At 45.8% G+C, this 23,216-nt stretch overlaps 1 protein-coding gene across 3 annotated transcripts in view; it reads right to left on the bottom strand.

Moving 5' to 3' along the window:
* slc44a2 (solute carrier family 44 member 2 (CTL2 blood group)) overlaps positions 1-23,216 on the bottom strand; it is a 61,793-nt gene that overhangs the window by 19,085 nt on the left and 19,492 nt on the right. For all 3 annotated transcript variants that reach the window (XM_078429635.1, XM_078429634.1, XM_078429637.1), the window contains exons 2-11: positions 12,286-12,334; positions 11,558-11,631; positions 9,714-9,798; positions 9,108-9,192; positions 8,023-8,151; positions 6,977-7,037; positions 6,660-6,780; positions 2,721-2,804; positions 2,390-2,502; positions 739-870 (exon numbers count right to left, since the gene is read on the bottom strand). In XM_078429635.1, the coding sequence (XP_078285761.1) occupies positions 739-870; positions 2,390-2,502; positions 2,721-2,804; positions 6,660-6,780; positions 6,977-7,037; positions 8,023-8,151; positions 9,108-9,192; positions 9,714-9,798; positions 11,558-11,631; positions 12,286-12,334 (933 nt within the window). The remainder of the gene's footprint in view (positions 1-738; positions 871-2,389; positions 2,503-2,720; positions 2,805-6,659; positions 6,781-6,976; positions 7,038-8,022; positions 8,152-9,107; positions 9,193-9,713; positions 9,799-11,557; positions 11,632-12,285; positions 12,335-23,216) is intronic.

The following is a 23,216-nucleotide window of genomic DNA, read 5'->3' as shown; positions in this document are numbered from 1 at the left end:
AAATTACCAGGAAGACAAAAAAATCTTCTCAAAGTCTTGGAAGAAATGGGAATCACTTGCCCATGACTGTTCCAAGTAGAGAAGGAATATATGGGGTAGCTTTGAGTGTCAACAGGGTACACTTAAAGCCCAGTGTGAATGGCGAAAGGTAGACACCACTATCTCAACTACCCACTTTTCTGCACGGACAAACACCTCCTGTCCTACATGTGGCAGTCTGTGGGTCTGACACTGGCATCATCAGCAAATTATCCTCTTTCCTCAAGGACCGCCAATCTCCTCCGTTCAGAAACTGTGAGGCAATTGCATTGCCTTGGTGAGAAACCAGCGATTTCTAAAAATAAGGTTTTGCTTTTCACTCCTTTTTCTATAAACATCGATCAACTGCGATTGAGTAAAAGGTAAAACCATGTCAAACCTCTCTGAAAAGATCCTAACATAGCACTGAAATAATCTGAACTTCATGGCACAGTTGCACACATGAGAAGTTCAGATTATATTTGTGCGATGTTAGGATCTTTTCAGAGGTTTGACAAGCTTTTACCTGTTACTCAATTGCGATTGATCGATGTTGATAATTAATACAGTGGTCTGAACATGGACTGAAGAAATCTGCTTACATATAATAAGCTGATAAAGTCTCCAGATTTGCAGGGAGTGCTGAGGCGGTGAAATCTCAGTCAGAAGCAGTTGAAACCAGCAACCTACTGCAATGTGCTGCAGTGAAACAATACTTACTGAATGCCAGCCAGGTCTGCCGTAGGTGTAGGTACACACGCAGGTCAGTCTGGAAACCCACGTCTTTGATATTGACGTCAGAGCCTTGAATGCCTTTCAAACTTGCATATTCCGAGTAACAGTGATAAATTCCTACGAGAAGCAAATCATTAATTTATGGCCACTGTGACATGCACTTGATCTAAACAGTTCAGAAACTGTTTTCCTTTTCTGATACCCTTAATTTCCCACTTTCCTAATTCCCCACTGATCTTGCTCTCAGTCAGTTTCTGAAGCATTTTCCGTTGTACCCCAAATTGAAGCTCAGGCTTCAATGAGACTTCGAAAGGAAATATTGACTTGTGACGTTTTGAGATTGTGATGAGATTTGGCTGGGATGTCTCAGATACCTCGGCTGCAGCCGAGGTATCTGAGACATCCCAGCCAAATCTCATCACAATCTCAAAACGTCACAAGTCAGTATTTCCTTTCGAAGTCCCATTTTCTTAGCGGAGGGTACCAAACCAAATTCAACCCAGGCTATACTAGTCATCTAACCTGGTCTCAAAATTGTACTGCGGCCCATTCTTAGCTACCCTTCTCGTGTCCCACACCAGGCTCCGTACCCCACTCCGTACCACATCCATCGGTCCTTGATCTTAGCCAAGGAGTCGGTCCTTCATTAAGTTAGGGTACTGTCCGATTCACCTCTATCCCATTGAGTACATTGGACTTTATCTATGAAAATGATGTGTTGCAATGCTGAGAACTATAATCTGCACTCTGTATCTTACCCTTTGCTCTATCTATTGTACTGGAGTTTGACTCGATTGTACTTATCTCTGGTATATCTGTCTGATTGGATAGCCTGCAAAACAAAACTTTACACTGTACCTCAATACACGTGATAATAATAAACCTAAACTTGGACGTTTAGGTTGGACGTAACAAGAGGAGTTGAGTATAGGAGCAAAGAGGTCCTTCTACAGTTGTACCGGGCCCTGGTAAGACCGCACCTGGAGTACTGTGTGCAGTTTTGGTCTCCAAATTTGAGGAAGGATATTCTTGCTATGGAGGGCGTGCAGCGTAGGTTCACTAGGTTAATTCCCGGAATGGCGGGACTGTCATATGTTGAAAGGCTGGAGCGATTGGGCTTGTATACACTGGATTTTAGAAGGATGAGGGGGGATCTTATTGAAACATATAAGATAATTAGGGGATTGGACACATTAGAGGCAGGAAACATGTTCCCAATGTTGGGGGAGTCCAGAACAAGGGGCCACAGTTTAAGAATAAGGGGTAGGCCATTTAGAACGGAGATGAGGAAGAACTTTTTCAGTCAGAGAGTGGTGAAGGTGTGGAATTCTCTGCCTCAGAAGGCAGTGGAGGCCAGTTCGTTGGATGCTTTCAAGAGAGAGCTGGATAGAGCTCTTAAGGATAGTGGAGTGAGGGGGTATGGGGAGAAGGCAGGAACGGGGTACTGATTGAGAGTGATCAGCCATGATCGCATTGAATGGCGGTGCTGGCTCGAAGGGCTGAATGGCCTACTCCTGCACCTTTTGTCTATTGTCTATTGACCTGCTGAATCTGTCTCAGAGGAGAGCAGGTTGTTCCCCGATGATCTTTGTAGAAGAATGTCAACTTTGACCTCCGGTCGGAAGTGTTGACGTACCATAGCCGAGGCCAGCAACGACCAGCAGAATGGATAGCCACACCATGACTTTGGCAATGAAGCGCATCAATAGAACCACGATTAGACTAAATACTAGTGCGAGGACCATACCACTGTGGAAGAAAATAGCACTGGATCAGTTAACAATAGCTGGAACTTACACAGCACATCATCCCAGACACAGCGCAGGAATGCAATCAGGCCCAAATGTAACACAAAGCCATGTTTGGAGATATTCGGGAAGGTGAATAAAGAGGATGGAACTTTAGAGACTGGGAAAAGGGGCAAGAAGTGCCAAAATGGAACAAGCAATAGTCATTTAATTACTTACATCAAAATCCAGTACCAAGACTTGGTGTAATCTTCAAACACCTTCATTACCACCTCTCTGGCTTCACGAACTTCATTTGCTCCCCTTTGGAATAAATAGTTCATACCAACATTAAACTTGCATTACAAACACATGGACAATGGGAAGGTGGAAGAAGTGGGCAATGTGGTGGGTGAGGTCTTGGGGGAAGAGGAAAAGTGTCCTAAAGAAATGATGCTCAACGAAGAGGGATTCTGCCTATCCCGGAAACTCCCAGGCTACAAGGGGCTCCCCAAATGTCTATCTGTTGGGATATCTTAGCTAATGAAACATAGAACTCTACAAACGCGGGATCTGCAGATAAACACAACCCTACGTGGACAAAAGTAGTCTTGACCCAAAACATCACCTATTCCATTTGTCCCCGCTGAGTTCCTCCAGCATTTTGTGTCAATCTTCGGTATAAACCAGCATCTGCAGTTCTTTCCTAAACATTACCAATGTTGGCATCACAGTGTAACTTTTTCAGTCAGAGAGTTGTGAATCTATGGAATTCTCTGCCTCAGAAGGCCGTGGAGGCCAATTCTCTGAATGCTTTCAAGAGAGAGCTAGATAGAGCTCTTAAGGATAGCGGAGTCAAGGGGTATGGGGAGAAGGCAGGAACGGGGTACTGATTGAGAATGATCAGCCATGATCACATTGAATGGCGGTGCTGGCTTGAAGGGCCGAATGGCCTCCTCCTGCAACTATTGTCTATTGTAATCCTTTTTCAAGTCTGTACACAAGTCAAGTCAAGTCAAGTCAATTTTATTTGTATAGCACATTTAAAAACAACCCACGTTGACTAAAGTGCTGCACATCTGATTAGGAAAAAAAAAAAAGAAACATACAGTGGCAGGCAGCCAAACACAAGCATCAAAGGGGTGCCATCCACACCACTTCCCCTACCCCAAGTGTCACAATAAGTTGGATACAGGCTTTCATATGCGATGCTGGTCCAGGTCCAGCGGAAGTGGCGGCGCCTAACGGCTGCGGCTCGCTAGCAGTCTGTTCGTCTTTTTTCCTTTTTTGGTTGTGCATGTGTGGGGGGTGGGGGGGTGGTGGTGTTGGTGGGTGGGGGAAACCTTTCTCTTTTAGGTCTCTTCCTCACGGCGCGGGGCGCGGCTCGGCCGCGGGGCCTAACATCGCCCGGTGCGGCTCGGCCGCTGGACTTAACAGTGCCCGGTGCGGCTTGGCCGCGGGGCCTTCCATCGCCCGGTGCGGCTTGGCCGCGGGGCCTAACATCGCTGGTGCGGCTCGGCCGCTGGACTTAACAGTGCCCGGTGCGGCTCGGCCGCGGGGCCTAACATCGCCCGGTGCGGCTCGGCCGCGGGTCCTAACATCGCCCGGTGCGGCTTGGTCGCGGGGCCTTCCATCGCCCGGTGCGGCTCGGCCGTGGGGCCTAACATCGCCCGGTGCGGATTGGCCGCGGGACTTAGCTGCGCACGGCTCGGTCGCGGGGCCTAACATCGCCCGGTTCGGCCACGAGACGTTTCAGCGCCCGGTGCGGCTCGGCCGCGGGGACTTCCATCCCCTTGCGGGGACTGTGCGGGTCGGTCGGGGACGAGCTGTCTGTCCGTGGGCGAGGGGAAGAGAGTGGAAGTTTTGTTGCTTCCATCACAGTGAGGGGGTGTTTGGAGTCACTGTGATGGACGTTTGTGTTGGGGTCATGTGTCTTGTGTTCTTTTTTGTGTGTGACTGCTATGTAGTTTCGTTCGGTACCTTGGTACCGAATGACAAATAAAGCTCTGTTGAACTGTTGTTGAAATGCAGTCACATTTTCTCCTTCTCTCTGCCATGTTTAAAGGTTTGGAGCATTTTCAAAGCATTTAAATTGGTAACGAACCCAATGCCAAATAAGCTGACATTGTGAATAAGGTAGGTGACAATGTGGTTTGATGTGTGCACGCATTACTAGTAGACCTCTCAGGAAAGCTATAAGGCAGTGAAGAGACTACTTAACCCTATACCTAACAGCTGTAGTAGTGGAACAAAATCATCTGCACTTCGGCCGAACATCGTGGAGTTGGTGACCTCTTGTTTGGGACTTCTAGAGCTCCAAAACTGTGGACTTTAACATCTTGGAGAGGGCGATCCCTTTGCCAGGGGTCGGCCTTTGGTGCTCCAACCTGCAAGAGCTGCGGACTTTAACATTGTGGAGCTCGTGGTCCCTGGTTAGCGACCGATTTCAGGAGCAACAAGGAGTTCAACCGCCCCGGTATGTAGGTTAATTGACTGGGTAAATGTAAAAATTGTCCCTAGTGCGTGTAGGACAGTGTTAATGTATGGGGATCGCTGGGCGGCGTGGACTCGGTGGGCCGAAGGGCCTGTTTCCGCGCTGTATCTCTAAATCTAAATCTAAATCTTAGACCGCCCCGACGTGGGAGCTTGATCGCCGGCTGCGGATGGTTCGACTCCCCCAACTGCAGGAGGAAAGGAGGAAAGATAAGACTTTATTGCCTTCCATCACTGTGGGGAATGTGGAGGAGCCGCTCTGGTGGATGTTTATGTCAAATTTTTACGTGGTTGTGTGTCATGTTGCTTTTTTGGTGTGACTGTATGGCAAACCAAATTCCTCATATGTTGCAAAACATACTTGGTTAACAAATTACAATTACGAGTATGATTTATGATCTTTATTGCTCTCTGGGCAATTATCTACTCAAAAAAACAACAATGTTGCAAGAGATGAAAAGTGACCTACACAACCAAAGCTCTCTGGCGATTCAACCCATTTCCATCCTCGCAATGGATTGGCAGACCAGATTACATACTTCAATCTGAGAGTACAGTTTGAATCCTCAGTCTTCTCACTGAGCTGGAAGAGTACCATTACTGGATAGTCTGTCTGTTTTTATTTTATGATTGAGCTTCTGGAAAGGCGCTATATAAAATAAATGCTTATTATTATTATTATTATTATTAAAGCAATACATGTGTGACTTGAAGCTACAGAATAGATGTACCAAATTTATATCTCGCCCTGCCTCAGCAAGGCCAGCAGCAAAATAAAGGACGAGTCGCACCCTGGCCACTCCCTCTTCTCCCCTCTCCCATCAGGCAAAAGGTACAGAACTGACAATACAAAGCTGTGTGGCACCATGAGTTATGAAGAACGAGTTGAATTCGCACACCTCCAGATTCAGGGACAGTTTCTTCCCAGCTGTTATCAGGCAACTGAACCATCCTACCACAACCAGAGCAGTGCTGAACTACTATCTACCTCTTTGGTGACCCTCGGACTATCCTTGATCGGACTTTGCTGGCTTTACCTTGCACTAAACATTATTCCCTTATCATGTATCTATACACTGCAAAAGGCTCGATTGTAATCATACTTTCTGCTGACTGGATAACACGCTGTCGTTCTGCTGACTGGATAACACGCAACAAAAACTTTTCACTGTACCTCAGTACACATGACAATAAACTAACTAAACTCACAGTCCATCTGACCTGGGGGAGTTCAATACTCACACTGAAACCTTTCCTGGTGTGGAAAGATGCTCCCCAGTCCACCTCACTAGCGGGAGAGAGAGTCACAAACAAGGAGATATGACTACAAAACAGTGGTCAATCATGTAAGACTGAGCTATGTAGAAATTTCTTCGCCCTTAGAGGGTTACAAATCTCTTGAATTCACTGATCTGATGAGGTGGAGGCTGGATCATTAGATATATTTACTGTGGTGAAGGATAAATATTTGAAAGATCAAGGAATTGAGGGTAATTAGGAAGTGGCACAGAAGAGGAGTTGCCTCCAGCATAGATCAGTCATAAATATGTTGAATGGTGAGGCAGGCTTAAAAGGGTTGGTAGTCAACTCCTGCTCCTATTTTCTTGAGTTCTCTCACTTCTGGTTTTAACATTTCCCCAGAACCATAAAATTCATATCATCAGAACAAGAAAAAACTTTACGAACTTGGCTCCGTCCAGCAGCTGCGTGGCATTCACAAGTGCTCCATCGAGTTGAAAATTGGTTTTGTTGTTGACCATAATCACACCCTTATTGGTTTCTATGGCAGGGAAGCACCTCTGAGTAACTGCACAAAACAAGAGGTTAAAGTAAATTTTGGAAGATTAAAAATCATCATGATCAAATTTGCAGCAGCAGCACCAAGAATTTATTCAATCCAATCTGTGCTCTCATTTTAGACTTTTGTGACCAGGTTAAAATAAATTTAAGGAAAGGACAAGGTAAACTCTTGAAGTTGCAGAATCAAACTACAACATACTTACACGGCTTGCTGGGAGTTAGAAAGGTAGGACAGTCTTGATCCCGTAATATTTCTGCAAGGTGCTGAAAGGCAAAGAGTGAGCAGAGTTGATTGTGTGCTTGTATCATGCATGTTGTACTTTCCTCGTGAGATACACGGACGGCACGGTGGCGCAGCGGTAGAGTTGCTGCCTTACAGCATCAGAGACCTGGGTTCGATCTTGACTACAGGTGCTATCTGTACGGAGTTTGTACGTTCTCCCCGTGACCTGCATGGGTTTTCTCCAAGATCTTCGATTTCCTCCCACGCTCCAAAGACGTAAAGGTTTGTAGGTTAATTGGTTTTGTATAAATGTAAATTGGCCCTAGTGTGTGTAGGATAGTGTTAATATGTGGGGATCATCGCTGGTCAGGCTGAAGGGTCTGTTTCGTTTCTGCGCTGTATCTCTAAACTAAACATCATTAATTTTTAAACCCAAGCTAACTAAACCTATTTCTGCCTTGATATTATACATGAATCCACGACCTTGGCAGGTTGGGGGAAATCATCGCTGCACCTATCCCATCTCAAAATAGCCTCCTGATGAAGGGGACTTTGAGTTGCTTTCTGACTCACTGAATGGTCTTCTGTCCAGCGTGTCAATGACCCACACAGACTAACAGGTCTGTGGATCCATCCCCGATACAACCATTACCTGTGGACAAAGGGAAGCAGCCAGAATGCTGACCCACACACCATTCAGTGTGTGTGTGTGTGTGTGTGTGTGGATTGCAGACAATTGCAGCATTGCCATCTTTTACAACTCTGATTCTTCTGTCACTCATTGTCCAGATTCTCAGAAAGATTTATGGCCCATTAAGAAACCACCCGAGACAGTACAAAGAAGCTGTGCTCTGCAGAGGCTCAGCATCTAAAGTATGAAGAAGGAGAGAATTCACGAAGAGTCGGTAGCTTCAGGAAGGGTTGGGGTGTCGTTCTGCTGCACCCAATAAAGTTTAATGCCTGCAGGAGACTAAGAAAATAAATCTTTACAAAAACACAAGGACAGGTTAGGTGAATGCAACTCACTTTGTCAGAATCATTGAAGCCTGGTCTACAGAACTGGAGGTATTTCTTCCATTTCTTTGGTTCCCATTTTCGGGACTGGTGTGCAGTGATGAAGCTTGCAAATTGGTCTGGACATTTTTTAACGCATATCTGCAAAAAACAAAGTTATTTAGATCTGCCACGGACAGGCTAATAATCCAGATATTTTGCAAAACATATCCGCAGTTTCAACATAGTTAAATACATTTGAAGTTTACAGATTAGTTTATTGTTATATACATCAGGGTGCAATGAAATTCCTTGTTTACATGAAGTTCGGAGTATATGATAATGATAGAATAATAAAAACAATGACAAATGTGAAACAGCAGAATGGCATAAATATTGTAGTGCAATCCTGACCTTGGGAGCTGTCTGCATGGAGTTTGCATGTTCTCCCTGTGACTATGTGGGTTTCCACTGGGTGTTCTGGTTTCCCCCCAATATCCCAAAGACGTGTGGATTTGATTGCTAATTGGCCGCTATAAAATTGCCTGTAATGTACAGGCAGTGATATCATATCATATCATATCATATATATACAGCCGGAAACAGGCCTTTTCGGCCCTCCAAGTCCGTGCCGCCCAGCGATCCCCGTACATTAACACTATCCTACACCCACTAGGGACAATTTTTACATTTACCCAGCCAATTAACCTACATACCTGTACGTCTTTGGAGTGTGGGAGGAAACCGAAGATCTCGGAGAAAACCCACGCAGGTCACGGGGAGAACGTACAAACTCCTTACAGTGCAGCACCCGTAGTCAGGATCGAACCTGAGTCTCCGGCGCTGCATTCGCTGTAAAGCAGCAACTCTACCGCTGCGCTACCGTGCCGCCCAAATAAATTGGGACTAGTGTTGACGGGTGATCAAAGGTCGATGTGGTCTAGGTGGGCTGAAGGACCTGTTTCCATGCTGCATCTTGAAACTTAAACTAATGCTAAAAAAAACTTTTAAAAGTGTAATAACTAATAAGGTAGAGTTAACAGTGAGTGTATGTCGCGGCACCTTTAAAATAATGAAAGCTATAGCTATTCCCACATAGAAGGCAGCAATTTTCTTACCTGTGTTGTTGGGCACTGTAATTTCAGCAGTAACAGAGGGCTGGCACACTTGAGAATGTTGAAATAAAACAGAAATGGCTTATCTCTGAAAAAATAAAGGAAAGAAAAAAAGGAACTAAGTTGGGGCTGCAACGTCATAGTACTTGGTACAAATTATCAGTCAACATACTTAAAATTATTAGACCAGCAAGCAATTGACTACTCGACTTGTTCCTGCCCCATCACAATTACGTGTTGCCTCAGATTGGTCTGCACATTCTCACTCTCACATTGATAAAACATTCTCTCCCCTTTCTCCAGTCGAGTAACTGCCACGTCAGTTGCAGAGATACCATCTTCATATGATCATCCTCTCTCTGACAACCATGCTAACAATATGTCTGTATTGTGAAGAACTCTTTGACGAACCAGATTTTTTTTCTTATAAAAGTAGCTAGGGTTCAAGGACTGCCCGGGCTTATATTTTTATCTGTCTTTCTCAGGCCCAAAGATGCAAAGATATTGAACCTGGGAATCTTCTAGTTTTAGACCGGAGTGCCAGCACCCCGGCAGTTAATGGAGTTTTGGCTACCTAGTTGCATATCAAGTGAAAGGAAAATAACTCACTCATTTGAGGTTCCTATTTGACCACAGAACTCCCCGCGGCTGTCGGTCGCATAGATCACTTTCCGAGGGTCTCCATGTGTCCAGGCTAAAAAAAAGGTTTTCATCAATAATCATCGTGTACTGCAAAATAACTTACTTTTATTACGTAGAAAGAGGTCAACTGTCTACAGGGAAAGTACACACACCCATACAGTGAACAGCATTGGCTCACAAATCTATGAAAATCCTCATCCACTCACAACCAAAGTAACTTCACCTCCACAAGGGCCCCAAAGAAGCGTTTATGTCGCGGAGCTAGAAACTGGAAGTGTCCTGAGCTAGATCTACTACCGCCATCGTCTACTGTACAAGTGAGGCTCCCACTGATTGTCGTCGGAAGCTTGTGCCCTTTTCAGGACGGACGATGACAGTGATGTAACATGATGAACACGAAAGAAGACCTCCACATGAACCATATACTTGGTGCACAAACTACCAAATACCCTACCAAAATCTGTCACTAATATGGATGTGCACACCATTCATTTATTTTCAGATTTTAAAAAGCTCATCAGCAGTCAACAAGTTGCTTTATAAAAGGTACATTTAGTTGAGTTTCTGGATACAGAATGGATACAGGCCCTTCGGCCCACTGGGTCCACGTCGACCATCGAAAACCCATTAGAATAAATGCTCTCACTAATTTGATTACTTATGAAGAGGTAACAGAGGAGACTGATGGGCACGGTTGAAGATGTTGTCTCCATAGACTTTAATAAGACATTTGACAAGTCCTGCGTGATGGGTTGATTCAGAAGGTTACAGCACATGGGCTCCAAGGCAAGCTGGATCCAAAAATGGTTTGGTGATAAGAGGCAGAAGGTGTTGATGGAGGGATGCTTCTGTGATCGAGAGTCTGTGACCTGTTGTGTACTGCGAGGATTGGTGCTAGGATCTTCAATGTTTGTCGTACATATTAACATAGATGTCAGTGCAGGAAGTATGTTCTGTAATTTTGCAGATGCTGTCAGAAATCGGTGGTGTCGAATTCAAGGTCGGCTGTGACAGGCGCCTTCTGGGGCACGAAGGCTGAAGGACCGGAGTGGAGAGGAGAGGGGCGGCTCGCTGCGAACCGTACGAGGGGGAGAGGCGGTCGGTTTTTAAAAACAGAGGCTGGTGGATGCCTGGAGTGTGCCGCCAGGGGTGAACATGGTGGAGGATACAATAGTGATGTTTAATCAGCCTTTAGATAAGCAAATGTATATGCAAAGGATGGGGGGGATATTGATCATGTAAAGCCGGTTGAGATTAGTTTATTTTGCATTCATGTTCGTCACATTGTGGACCGAAAGAACGTTTCCAGTGCTGTGTTGTTCTATGTTCTAGCAAATCATATCATATCATATCATATATATACAGCCGGAAACAGGCCTTTTCGGCCCTCCAAGTCCGTGCCGCCCAGTGATCCCCGTACATTAACACTATCCTACACCCACTAGGGACAATTTTTATTTACCCAGCCAATTAACCTACATACCTGTACGTCTTTGGAGTATGACATCCATTGTGTTTCTGTTGTGGGACTCATACTCCTCCCATTAAATTAACTACGTCTTAGGGCTGCCAATGCCAAACCCAAACAGGGGCGGTGAGGTCCAATACAAAATAGGGGTGTTGAGACTGGTAAACACAAAAGTAAGACTCCCACTAGTACATCCTACAAAGTGCATCATCTGACTGTATCACTGTGGGTTTATGAAGGTGAGGAATAAGTTAATACATATCAGATGAATGCACTCAGCATCACTTGGAACTCATGACTTTCCATTCAGTCATGCCATCAACATACACTAGTGTAGACTTACCTACTAAGCCTACAATGAAGTATCCGACGAGGGCCACGATGAATAGCAAGCAGCAGATAATATCAGTGCAGCTCCTGTTGACCAAAGACCACGAAAGGACAACTGAGTATCCAAGGAGGATAGAACATAGAAAAGTACAGCACAGCACAGAAATAACCCCATCGGCCCACAAGATCTATGCTGAACATGATGCCAGGATAAACTAATCTCATTGACCTGCACAAGATTCATATCCCTCCGTTTCCAGCATATCCATGTTCCTATGTAAATGCCACTATCGTATCTGCTTCGAACGCCATGCCTAGCACTCTACCTCTCTCTGTGTAATAAAAAATAGCCACAAATCTTGCTAAATTTTGCTCCTTTCACCTGAAAGCTATGTCCTCTAGTCTTTGGCTTTTTCACCCCTGTGAGACACAATGGATTCTACAGCTTTGCCTCAAGTCATTGGTCACTGTCATATTCTCATTACATGCTGACACATTTTAAAAGAGAGGCCATGTTTTTTCTACAGTCCTGAGCCACTCTCCATTTCCATCACAATCGGGAGAGTTTCTTCCTTTGTGTGGAAATGTGCTGGAGTAACTCAGGTTTCGGGTCAGGACCTATCCCTTTCCCCCCCAGAGATGCTGCCTGACCCGCTGAGTCAAAAGCAAAATCTGCCACTTAAAATTCCACACAATCTTTAATTTATCTGGAGAGAAATTGAAAGCCACATTTGCTCCTACCTGTTTGCAATTGGCCCTTTGAATGATGCTTCAAATTTCTTTGGTTCTCCTATAACACAGAAAAGAAAACAGAAAAAAAATAATGTTGATGAAATAGCAAAGCACACAACTGCTGGATATCTCAAATAATAATATATATTTTTAAACCACTCGGGAAACAGTGGTAATGTCTGCAAGGGAGAAAGAAAGCTTTGTTTCAGATCAAAGTTCTTTTATCATTGTGAACAATTTTTTGAAAACAAGCATATATAAAGTTGCAGACAAGTGGGAGAGCTGGAGAGAACAAAGTGAATATCTGTAATAAGTTGAAGACCAAATGAAAAAATGGATGTCACAGAGAGGATAGCGAAAGCTTGTTAATGGTGGCTAATCTGTCCACAGGAAGCATAAATCTCAGGAGATGACCGAGAACAGATGGAAAATACAATTAAAAAATAAACAGCACGAGATCTGTCAAATTTGAAATAATGGAAAATATTGAAAAGGTCTAGCATATCGGACCGCTTTTGCGGACAGAGGAAACTGAGCTAACATTGCAGGTTGATGATCTTATACTAGAATTAGCCTAAGAACAAAAAGCAATAAAAAAAAATACAAATGCTGGAAATCTGAAACAAAACAGACACTACTCAGCAGGCTAGGTAACATCGGCAGAGAGAGAGAAACCAAACCATCATTCAACGCTGATAACATAGAAAATAGGTGCAGGAGTAGGCCATTCGGCCCTTCGAGCCTGCACCGCCATTCAATATGATCATGGCTGATCATCCAGCACAGTAACCTGTACCTGCCTTCTCTCCATACCCCCTGATCCCTTTAGCCACAAGGGCCACGTCTAACTCCCTCTTAAATATAGCCAATGAACTGGCCTCAACTACCTAGCTGTCTCACTAGTCTGTTCATCTAAATTGGACTGTTTCCAACCCGTCACTCTATCCTCCCTTGCAAAGTTTGTCTCCGCTATGAAACCTGCAACCTGCCCCCTTGATCCTGCCCCCACTGCCCTTCTGAAGGATGTCATTGCAATAGCCGGTCCCAGCATCCTCTCTATTATCAACAGTTCTCTGGCCACTGGCACTGTTCCAACCTGTTTCAAGCACGCGGTGGTCCAGCCCCTACTGAAAAAACCTAACCTAGACCCCACCTTGCCTAGCAACTACAGACCCATTTCCAAACTGCCATTCCTGTCAAAAGTCCTTGAAAAGGCAATTCTAAACCAATTAGTGCCCTACCTGCACCAAAACACCATCCTGGAAAGTTTCCAGTCAGGTTTCAGAGCCCACCACAGCACAGAGTCTGCCTTGTTGAAGGTACACAACGACCTGCTTCTCGCCATCGACACCGGCGACTGTGCAATCCTGCTCCTTCTCGACCTCAGCGCAGCGTTCGATACAGTGGACCACACCATCCTTATTGACCGTCTCTGGTACGCGGTTGGCATTGATGGCACTGCCCTGAGCTGGCTCGCTTCGTACCTCAAAGATAGGAGTTTCGCCATCAACATAGGCAGTTATTCCTCTGCTCCAGCTAGCCTCTCCTTCGGAGTTCCACAAGGCTCCATCCTAGGCCCCATTCTCATCTCTCTATACATGCTCCCCCTTGGCCAAATCATTCAAAGGCACGGCATTTCTTTCCACTGCTATACCGATGACACTCAGCTTTACCTCCCCCTGAAACCCAACAACCAGTCAAATTTAAACAGCCTCTTACACTGCCTTGAGGACATAAAATGTTGGATGGCACAGAACTTCCTCCAATTAAATGAGAGCAAGTCTGAGGTCATCCTATTCGCCCCCCCGCCCCCCCCCCCCCCCGACTCCATCAAATCGATAACAGGCAGTCTTGGAAGCCTATCCTGCCTAGTCAAACCGCATGTCAAAAACCTTGGCATGATATTTGACTCTGCATTAAAATTTGATAAGCAAGTCAACGCTGTGGTAAAAGCCAGCTTCTTCCAACTTCGTACCATAGCTAAAATCAAACCTTTCCTCCAATTCGATGACACAGAAAAAATCATTCACGCTTTCATTTCCTCCCGCCTAGACTACTGCAACTCCCTATACACTGGGATCAGCCAATCTTCCCTGTCCCGCCTGCAACTGGTCCAAAACGCCGCAGCGAGACTCCTGACGGGTACCCGTAAAAGGGACCACATCACCCCGATTCTGGCCTCTCTCCACTGGCTCCCTGTACGGTACAGAATCAACTTCAAGCTCCTCCTATTCACGTATAAAGCCCTAAATGGACATTCCCCCCCCCTACATCAAAAATCTTCTAACCTACCTCTCTAACTCCAGGTCCCTCAGGTCGGCCGACTTGGGGCTACTCACTATCCCGCGGTCTAGGCTTAAGCTCAGGGGTGACCGCGCTTTTGCGGTTGCAGCTCCTAGACTGTGGAACAGCATCCCTCTCCCAATCAGAACTGCCCCCTCCATCGACTTCTTTAAGTCCAGGCTCAAAACCTATTTCTACTCCCTAGCGTTTGAGGCTCATTGAGGAGGCGCTGTGAACTGTTTGCGTGCCACTGTATGTTTCATTTTTTTCCTTAGTACCTAATCAGATGTACAGCACTTTGGTCAACGTGGGTTGTTTTTAAATGTGCTATACAAATAAAATTGACTTGACTTGACCTTCTGTGGCAGAGAATTCCACAGACTCACCACTCTCTGTGTGAAGAAATGTTTTCTCATCTCGGTCCTAAAAGACTTCCCCCTTATCCTTAAGCTGTGACCCCTGGTTCTGGACTTCCCCAACATTGGGAACAATCTTCCCGCATCTAGCCTCTCCAACCCCTTAAGGATTTTATATGTTTCTATAAGATCCCCCCTAACAATTCCTCCAATATCATGAGAGGTCATTTACTTGAAACTTGATGAACCAGGAGGTCTGCATTCTTCTGAGAACTAGATCTCGGGCATTCAAGTCCGGCGGCACTGCTTCATACAAGAAAAAGTCGAGATAAGATCTTGATTAAAGCCATCAAAAGGGATTTTCACTCAAAACTGGAGGATGAGACGGACGTTCGGCAGTTGTGGCAGGGCACACACACCATTACTTCCTACAAGGCAAAACCAGGGGGCAGCTCAAGCGACAGCAAATCATCACACTCAGGCGAGCTCCGTGCATTCTACACACACTTTGATGTGGTGAACACCAATGTGCTCTCCCGGGCCCCCGTAGCATTCCAATCTCGGTGCCAGAGGCTGATGTCAGAAGATCCTTCAAGGGGGCGAACCTTCAGAAAGTATCTGACCTGTTGGTATACCTGGTCATGTTCTTAAAACCTGCGCAGACCAACTAGCTGGAATTTTCAGGTTATCTTCAACCTTTCATTACTGAGGTCTGTGGTTCCCACCTGCTTTGAGAGGGCATCAATAATAACCAAGAAGAGCAAGGGACATGCCTCAACGACTACTGACCGATGGCACTAAAGTTTGTGTTGATGAAGTGCTTTGAGGGGTTGGTTATGGTGCACATCTACTTGTACCTCAACAAGAACCTGGACCCACTACAATTTGCCTACTGCCACAACAGTTCAACGGAGGATGCGATCTCACTGGCTCTTCACTGGACCACTTGGATAGTAAAAATGCAGTCCGATAAGCTTTAAGAACTGCTAATGAATCTCTGTGCACCTTTGGGTTGCTGAATAATGGGAAGATAAATGATAAAATGGTATTAAAGATGTTCAAACTATATCCCTTAGGCTCGGGCCGTGTGGATGCCGACATCGGGACCTCCGGCAGCGGCAGCGTGTTCGCCCGCCCCGGATCGCGGGGCTTGGGTCGGCCCGCCGCGGACATTTCACCGTCCGGCGCGGCCTGAAATAGGCCGCGGGATTTTTCTCTGCTGGGCGGGGGCTTCAATGTCGGGAGCCACGACCGCCCCAACGTGCAGCGGCAGCGTGTTCGCCTGCCCCGGATCGTGGGGCTTGGGTCGGCCCGATACGGACCTTTCACCGTCCGGCGCGGCCTGCAACCACAACAGCCTGACCGCGGGAGAAGACGGCAGGGGAAGGGAAAAGACATTCTGGCCTTCCATCACAGTGAGGAGGGGACTGGAGGAGACTCACTGTGATGGACGTTTCTTTTTTTTGTGTGTTGGTTGGGGTTGTGTAATTTGCTTATTTTATTGCTTTTATTGTTGGACTGTGGGTGACTAAATTTCGTCCAAAAAACTTGTTTTTTGGATGAAAAATAAAGATATCTTGAATCTCTTGAATCTTGAATATTTATGAAAGATCCTCCACAAGAATATCAGTAGCATTACGCAAGCATGCGGTAACTTTGTATTATAGTACATAACACAAGCCACACAGATAATTAAAATGTAATTGCCATTCTCGCTGTTGACATACAATCTTACTACAGACGCTTGGCAGCAAGGTGTCAATAGTTGTGACAATTTTAAAAATCTACTTGAAATACAGTGTGATACGGGTGCCTAGTCACACATTTAACAGTAATGAGAAAACTTTGAATACTTACTGCATGGGCTTACTTTCTTTGCGATCTACACTTTGAAAACAAGGATTTAGATGTTGATTTAAGAATAGAAATTCTCAATAAACTTCTTTTCAGTGGATTAGCTGACGTGTTTTCCGAAGATCTGTTTGTGCTAATTTAATGTACAGTTATTACATTGTGCAAAGGGATTTCAAGATGGCTTAAGAAGCTATCCATGAGCCAAAGTAGGGCAGAATAAATGGCTAATTAAAGACATTTTCACTTTAGGGCAACACTTCAAAGTGATCATCTCAACTTTTATTTCCCACCACCCCGCCCTTTCCTGTAGTGGTACCATTTTGTGCCCACATATACTTTGTTACACTACATGGTCATCTATTCATCAACAAGATAACTATAATCGTTTATCAACCCAATGGTATGAACACAGAATTCTCCAATTTCAGATAACTAACCAATCCAATCTTTTCCCCTTTCACAATCCCCTTCCACCTACATTCCTTTGCTTTCACATTTCATGACTCTTCTCTCCTTATGTTGAAGTCTTTTACAATACAATCCAATACGATATATCTATATTGTCATTGTACAGGGGTACGAGATTGGGAATGCGCCTCCCATACGATGCAATAGTTTAATTAGCTAGTCAGTATTAGTTTAAACAACCCAATGAAACAAATTGTAACAGTTTTAAAACAGAATAAAGTGCAAGTTGATCTGTGCCGGATCACTGTGCGATGTGACCATCCGGCTCAGCAGGACCAGTTCATAGCAGCTATGGCCCTGGGGATGAAGCTGTTCCTGAGTCTGGAGGTGCGGGCGTAGAAGGCCTTGTATCGTCTGCCCGATGGAAGGAGTTCAAACAGACTGTTGCAGAGGTGTGAAGAGTCTTTGTGGATGCTGGTGGCTTTTCTGAGGCATCGTGTGTTGTAGATGCCCTCCAAGGCTGGTAGATGTGTTCCGATGCTCCTCTGAGCTCTATGGACTACCCGCTGAAGAGCTTTCCTTTCTGCCTCCGTGCAGTTGAGGTACCACACAGGGATGCCATGTGTTAGGATGCTCTCTATGGTGCAGCGGTAGAATGTCGTCAGCAGCTGTTGGGGTAGATCAGACTTCTTCAGTGTTCTTAGTCGTTGCTGTGCCTTCTTGACCAGCGCAGCAGTGTTATTGGACCATGTTAGGTCCTCCGAAATGTGAGTGCCCAGAACCTTGAAGCTGGACACTCTCTCCACACTGTCCCCGTTGATAAAGATCGGGGCGTATTCCCCGTTATGTGACCTACGGAAGTTGATGATCAGCTCCTTGGTCTTGGTGGTATTTAGGGACAGGTTGTTATCGGAACACCAGTCCGCCAGGTTCTGCACCTCCGCTCTGTATTTTGTTTCATCACCGTTGATGATAAGCCCGATCACCGTTGTGTCGTCTGCAAACTTGACAATGGTGTTGGTGTTGAATGCAGGAACACAGTCGTGTGTGAAGAGGGAGTAGAGCATGGGGCTCAGAACACAGCCCTGTGGTGTGCCGGTACTCAGGGTGATAGTGGAGGACAGGTGCGGGCCCATTCTCACTGCCTGCGGTCGCTCCAGCAGGAAGTCCAGGATCCAGTCGCATAATGATGAGCTGAGGCCTAGCTGGTGGAGTTTGGTGATGAGCTTGGTGGGGATGACCGTGTTGAAGGCAGAGCTATAGTCAATGAATAGCATCCTCACGTACGCGCCCTGTCTCTCCAGGTGAGTCAGGACAGTGTGAAGAGCCAGAGAGATGGCGTCCTCTGTGGATCTATTTGCCCTGTATGCCAGTGAGTCAAGGATGCTGGATTTGATGTGTGAGAGGACCAGCCTTTCAAAGCACTTCATGACTATCGGAGTTAGGGCAACCGTCTCCTTCCCATTTCTTCCCATCCCTACCCATCAAACCCCCCACACCTGTAACCACCCATCACTTGCCAGGTTTTGTCCCACCCCACCTTTCTTCCAACTTCTCTCCCCGCCCCCCCCCGCCCCCCCACCCCTGACTACAATTAATCTAAAGAAGCTTCCTGACCCGAAATGTCACCTATCCATGTTCTCCAGAGATTCTGCCTGACCCAGAGCTACTCCAGTACTTTTTTTCCTGCTCAATACAACTTGTATAAGGAACAGAATGCCCAGAATGTTGCAAGGTAGTGATGGTGGGGAGTTTGCTGGGAATAATTCAGAGCAACTGCTCTAGTGACTGTGTATCATGCTATACATACTGAAGGAACACACTGCCTTGAGTTTGTTGATCCCAGGTCGGGCTGTGGTGGAAATAACAGATGGCTTTAGGAAGTAAACACATCTAGAAATCCTATACCGAGTTAGTCCTATGGTTTCATACAGTGAAATGCGAGAGAATAGCCAGCAGCAGCATGAGCCGATGATGTGGCATTTACCACAATCACATGTTGTGCCAATGTTCACAGTAGAAACAAGGAACCGTGGATGCTAGTTTACCAAGGAAAGACACAAAATACTGTAGCAATTCAACAAGCCAGGCAGCATCCCTGGAGAGCATAGATGGGTGATGTTTTGGGCTGGAATCCTTCTGAACGTCACCTATTCATGTTCTCCAGCGATGCTGCCTGACATGCTGAGTTACTCCGGCATTTTGTGTCTTTCCTTCACATCAAGATTCCTCTCAGTACATCTGATGTATTGAGAGGAAGTAATGGTAAATGGTGAGGAAGAACATTTTCATCTGAAAGGAGAACTGGCAAATGCTTAGTGGAAATAGGCCCTTCGGCCCAGCTTGCCCACTCCGGCCAACATGTCCCAGCTACACTTGTCCCACCTGCCCGCGTTTGGTCCATATCCCTCTAAACCAGTCCTATCCGTACCTGTCTATCTGTTTCTTAAAAGTTTGGATAGTCCCTGCTCAACTACCTCCTCTGGCAGCTTGTTCCATACACCTACCACCATTTGTGTGAAAAGGTTACCCCTCAGATTCCTATTAAATCTTTTCCCCTTCACCTTAAACCGCTGTCCTCTAGTCCTCGATCCACCTACTCTGGGCAAGGGACTCTGTGCATCTATCCGATCTATTCCTCTCATGATTTTATACAGATCTATAAGATCACCTCTCATCCTCCTGCGCTCCAAGGCAGGGCCGTCTTAACGCATGGGCCTGATGGGCACTTGCCCGGGGGCCCCATGCTGATCTGTGTATGTTAAGTGACTTGCAATAAATAAATACTACTTTAAAAATGTAGGTTCAATAAGTGCTTTTATCGCAACATTTTCGGTCCCTAAGTGCTTCTCACAGCGATCTGTAAGTGCTTTTCGCAACAATGTAGCACCCTAAGTCCATCGCTAAGTGCTTTTCGGTAAGTGCTTTTGGCCGGCACGACAGGGGGGGGGGGGGGGGGGCTGGTAGGGAAAGGGGGGTGGGGGAGAGTAACGGTGGGGGCCCCAGTACACTGCTTTGCCCGGGGGCCCATAATGCTGTAAAAACGGCCCTGCTCCAAGGAATAGAGTCCCAGTCTACTCAACCTCTCCCTACATCTCAGACCTGGCAACATCCAGCTCTCAATCCCTAACTGCCCCTATGGGACTCTGATTTTCATCAGCTCCCATTTGCTTTCAATGCTTTGACTCTCACTGGCTGCGATGAGTTACATGCATGTCTGTGCCTTTTGCCCAGCATGCCACCAAGAGAAATTACATTCATGCTTTTTTTGCTGTTTCTTTAAAACTTTGGAAAAAGTTAGACCTTGGCTGTGTTTATAAAAAAACCTCAACACACCCGCAAGTAGAATGAGTCATGTGGAAAATATCTGCACAGCTGCAGAATAACTATAGTGAAGCCCAGCAAGTTTCACTTCGGAAAAACGTTTATCCAATGAACAATTATTGCAGACGAGCTACATTTTTCGATAAGGCCACACAGAATGAGTTGATTCTTTTATCGTACATGCCACCAGTGCTAGAGGAGGAATTTCTGACCATCGGGTCAGCAGAGAAAACATTACTTCCAAAAGTCAACTCATTTGTTCCCAACTCCTAACTTGCATATCTGAACTGCCACTGACTGGCTCCCAACATCCCGCGTGCCCTCCCCAAACACCTCCCTCCACCCCTTCCCTTGACTGGCTGACAACATCCCCAACATGCACAGGCTCATTAACTCCAAATATATTTTATGTGAATACACATACATTTGCTATGCAGGTGCTCCTCAACTTACGATGGGGTTACGTTCCGAGAAACCCATCGCAAACCGAAAATATCGTAAGTTGAAACATAGAAAATAGGTGCAGGAATAGGCCATTCGGCACTTCGAGCCTGCATTGACATTCAATATGATCATGGCTGATCATCCAACTCAGTATCCCGTACCTGCCTTCTCTCCATACCCCCTGATCCCTTTAGCCACAAGGGCCACATCTAACTCCCTCTTAAATATAACCAATGAACTGGCCTCAACTACCTTCTATGGCAGGGAATTCCACAGATTCACCACTCTCTGTGTGAAAAAAAACGTTCTCATCTCGGTCCTAAAAGACTTCGCCTTTATCCTTAAACTGTGACCCCTTGTTCTGGACTTCCCCAACATCGGGAACAATCTTCCTGCATCTAGCCTGTCCAACCCCTTAAGAATTTTGTAAGTTTCTATAAGATCCCCCCTCAATGGATGTAATACACCTGATCACGTGGCTGGAAGCGAGCGGCGGCTCGCTGCCATTGCCCAGCATTTGCACCATCGTAAAGTCGAAAGATCGCAAGTCGAAGCATTGTAAGTCGGGGAGCATCTGGTATTGAGACACCAACAAAAGCGAAAACTGGGTTGAGCTGTGCAGGGCAGAAACATGCCCTTCGGCACAACTTGTTCATGTTGTTGCCTAACAGAGCTCTCCCCACCTGGCCCAGATCCTTATAAACTTTTCCTATCAATGTACTGGTCTTTTAAATGCGATTCGAAATGTCATAATTGTACCCACCTCTACCACTTCCTCTGTCAGCTCATTCCATGCACACACTACTCTCTCTCTCTCTCTCTGTGGAAAAAGCTGCCCCTCAGCTCCCTTTTAAATCTTTCCCCTCTCACCTTAAACCCATGCCATTCATTTTAAACTCCCCTACTCTTGGGGGAAAAGACTTGGGCTATTCACATTATCGAAGCCCTTTGTGATTTTATATACCTCAGCCTCCTATACTGCAGGGAAAAATATAGACCCAGTCTATCCAGCCTCTCCTTATAAATTGAATCCTCCAGACCAGGTAACATCCTTGTAAATTTATTTGTATCCGTTACAATTTAACTATAACCTTCCCATAGCAAGGCAACCAAACTGTATATAGTACTTCAAATGTGGCCTTACTAATGTTTTGGTAATGTGACACCATAACTCCTATACTCAAAAACAAAAAACAGTTGGAGGAACTCAGAGGGTCAGGCAATATCTGAGGATGGAAATGGACAGACGATGTTTAAGGTCCGCACCAAAGATTTATTTTTTGTTCAAGATTCCAGCATTGGGATGGCACAGTGACACATCAGTAGAGTTGCTGCCTTACAGTGCCAGAGACCCCGGTTCGATCTTGACTACAGGACCACCGGAAATTGGAGGAACAGCACCTCATATTTCGCCTGGGCAGCTTGCAGCCCTGTGGTACAAACATCGACTTCTCCAACTTTAGATAGTTCCTCTGTCCCTCTCTTCCCCTCCTCCTTCCCAGATCTCCCTCTATCTTCCTGTCTCCACCTATATCCTTCCTTTGTCCCGCACCCCTGACATCAGTCTGAAGAAGGGTCTCGAACCGAAACATCACCCATTCCTTCTCTCCCGAGATGCTGCCTGACCTGCTGAGTTACTCCAGCATTTTGTGAATAAATACCTTCGATTTGTACCAGCATCTGCAGTTATTTTCTTATACTACTTTGTCTACAGGTGGTGTAAGAAAATAACTGCAGATGCTGGTACAAATCGAAGGTATTTATTCACAAAATGCTGGAGTAACTCAGCAGGCCAGGCAGCAGAGAAGGAATGGGCGACGTTTCGGGTCGAGACCCTTCTTCAGAGTGCTGTCTGTACGGAGTTTGTACGTTCTCCCTGTGACTTCTCCTTTTCTCCAGGTGCTCTAGTTTCCTCCACATTCCAAAGGCGTACAGGCTTGTAGGTTAATTGGCTTCTGTAAATTGTCCCTTGTGCATAGGACAGTGCTAGTGTACGTATTGATTGCTAGTTGGTGGGGACTCAGTGAGCCGAAGGGCCTGTTTCCATGCTGTATCCATAAAGTCTGTAGTCTTTTGTACTCAATACGTTGACAAATGAAGGCAAGTGTCTGCACTCTGTCCATCTATGTTGCCACATTCATGGAATCTCGTACCTGCACCCCTCGATACTTGGAACTAGGAAGCAAGTCTCCCAAAAAGAGCATAACACAAATGGGGGAACTCCCCAACTCAGGGGGCATGGACATTCTCTCCACAGATGTTGCCTGATCT

This window comes from Rhinoraja longicauda, chromosome 37, assembly GCF_053455715.1.
Source record: "Rhinoraja longicauda isolate Sanriku21f chromosome 37, sRhiLon1.1, whole genome shotgun sequence".
Taxonomy (NCBI): Eukaryota; Metazoa; Chordata; class Chondrichthyes; order Rajiformes; family Arhynchobatidae; genus Rhinoraja; species Rhinoraja longicauda.
The sequence above is the reverse complement of the archived record's forward strand: the minus strand, read 5'-3'. Positions and strand labels throughout refer to the sequence as shown.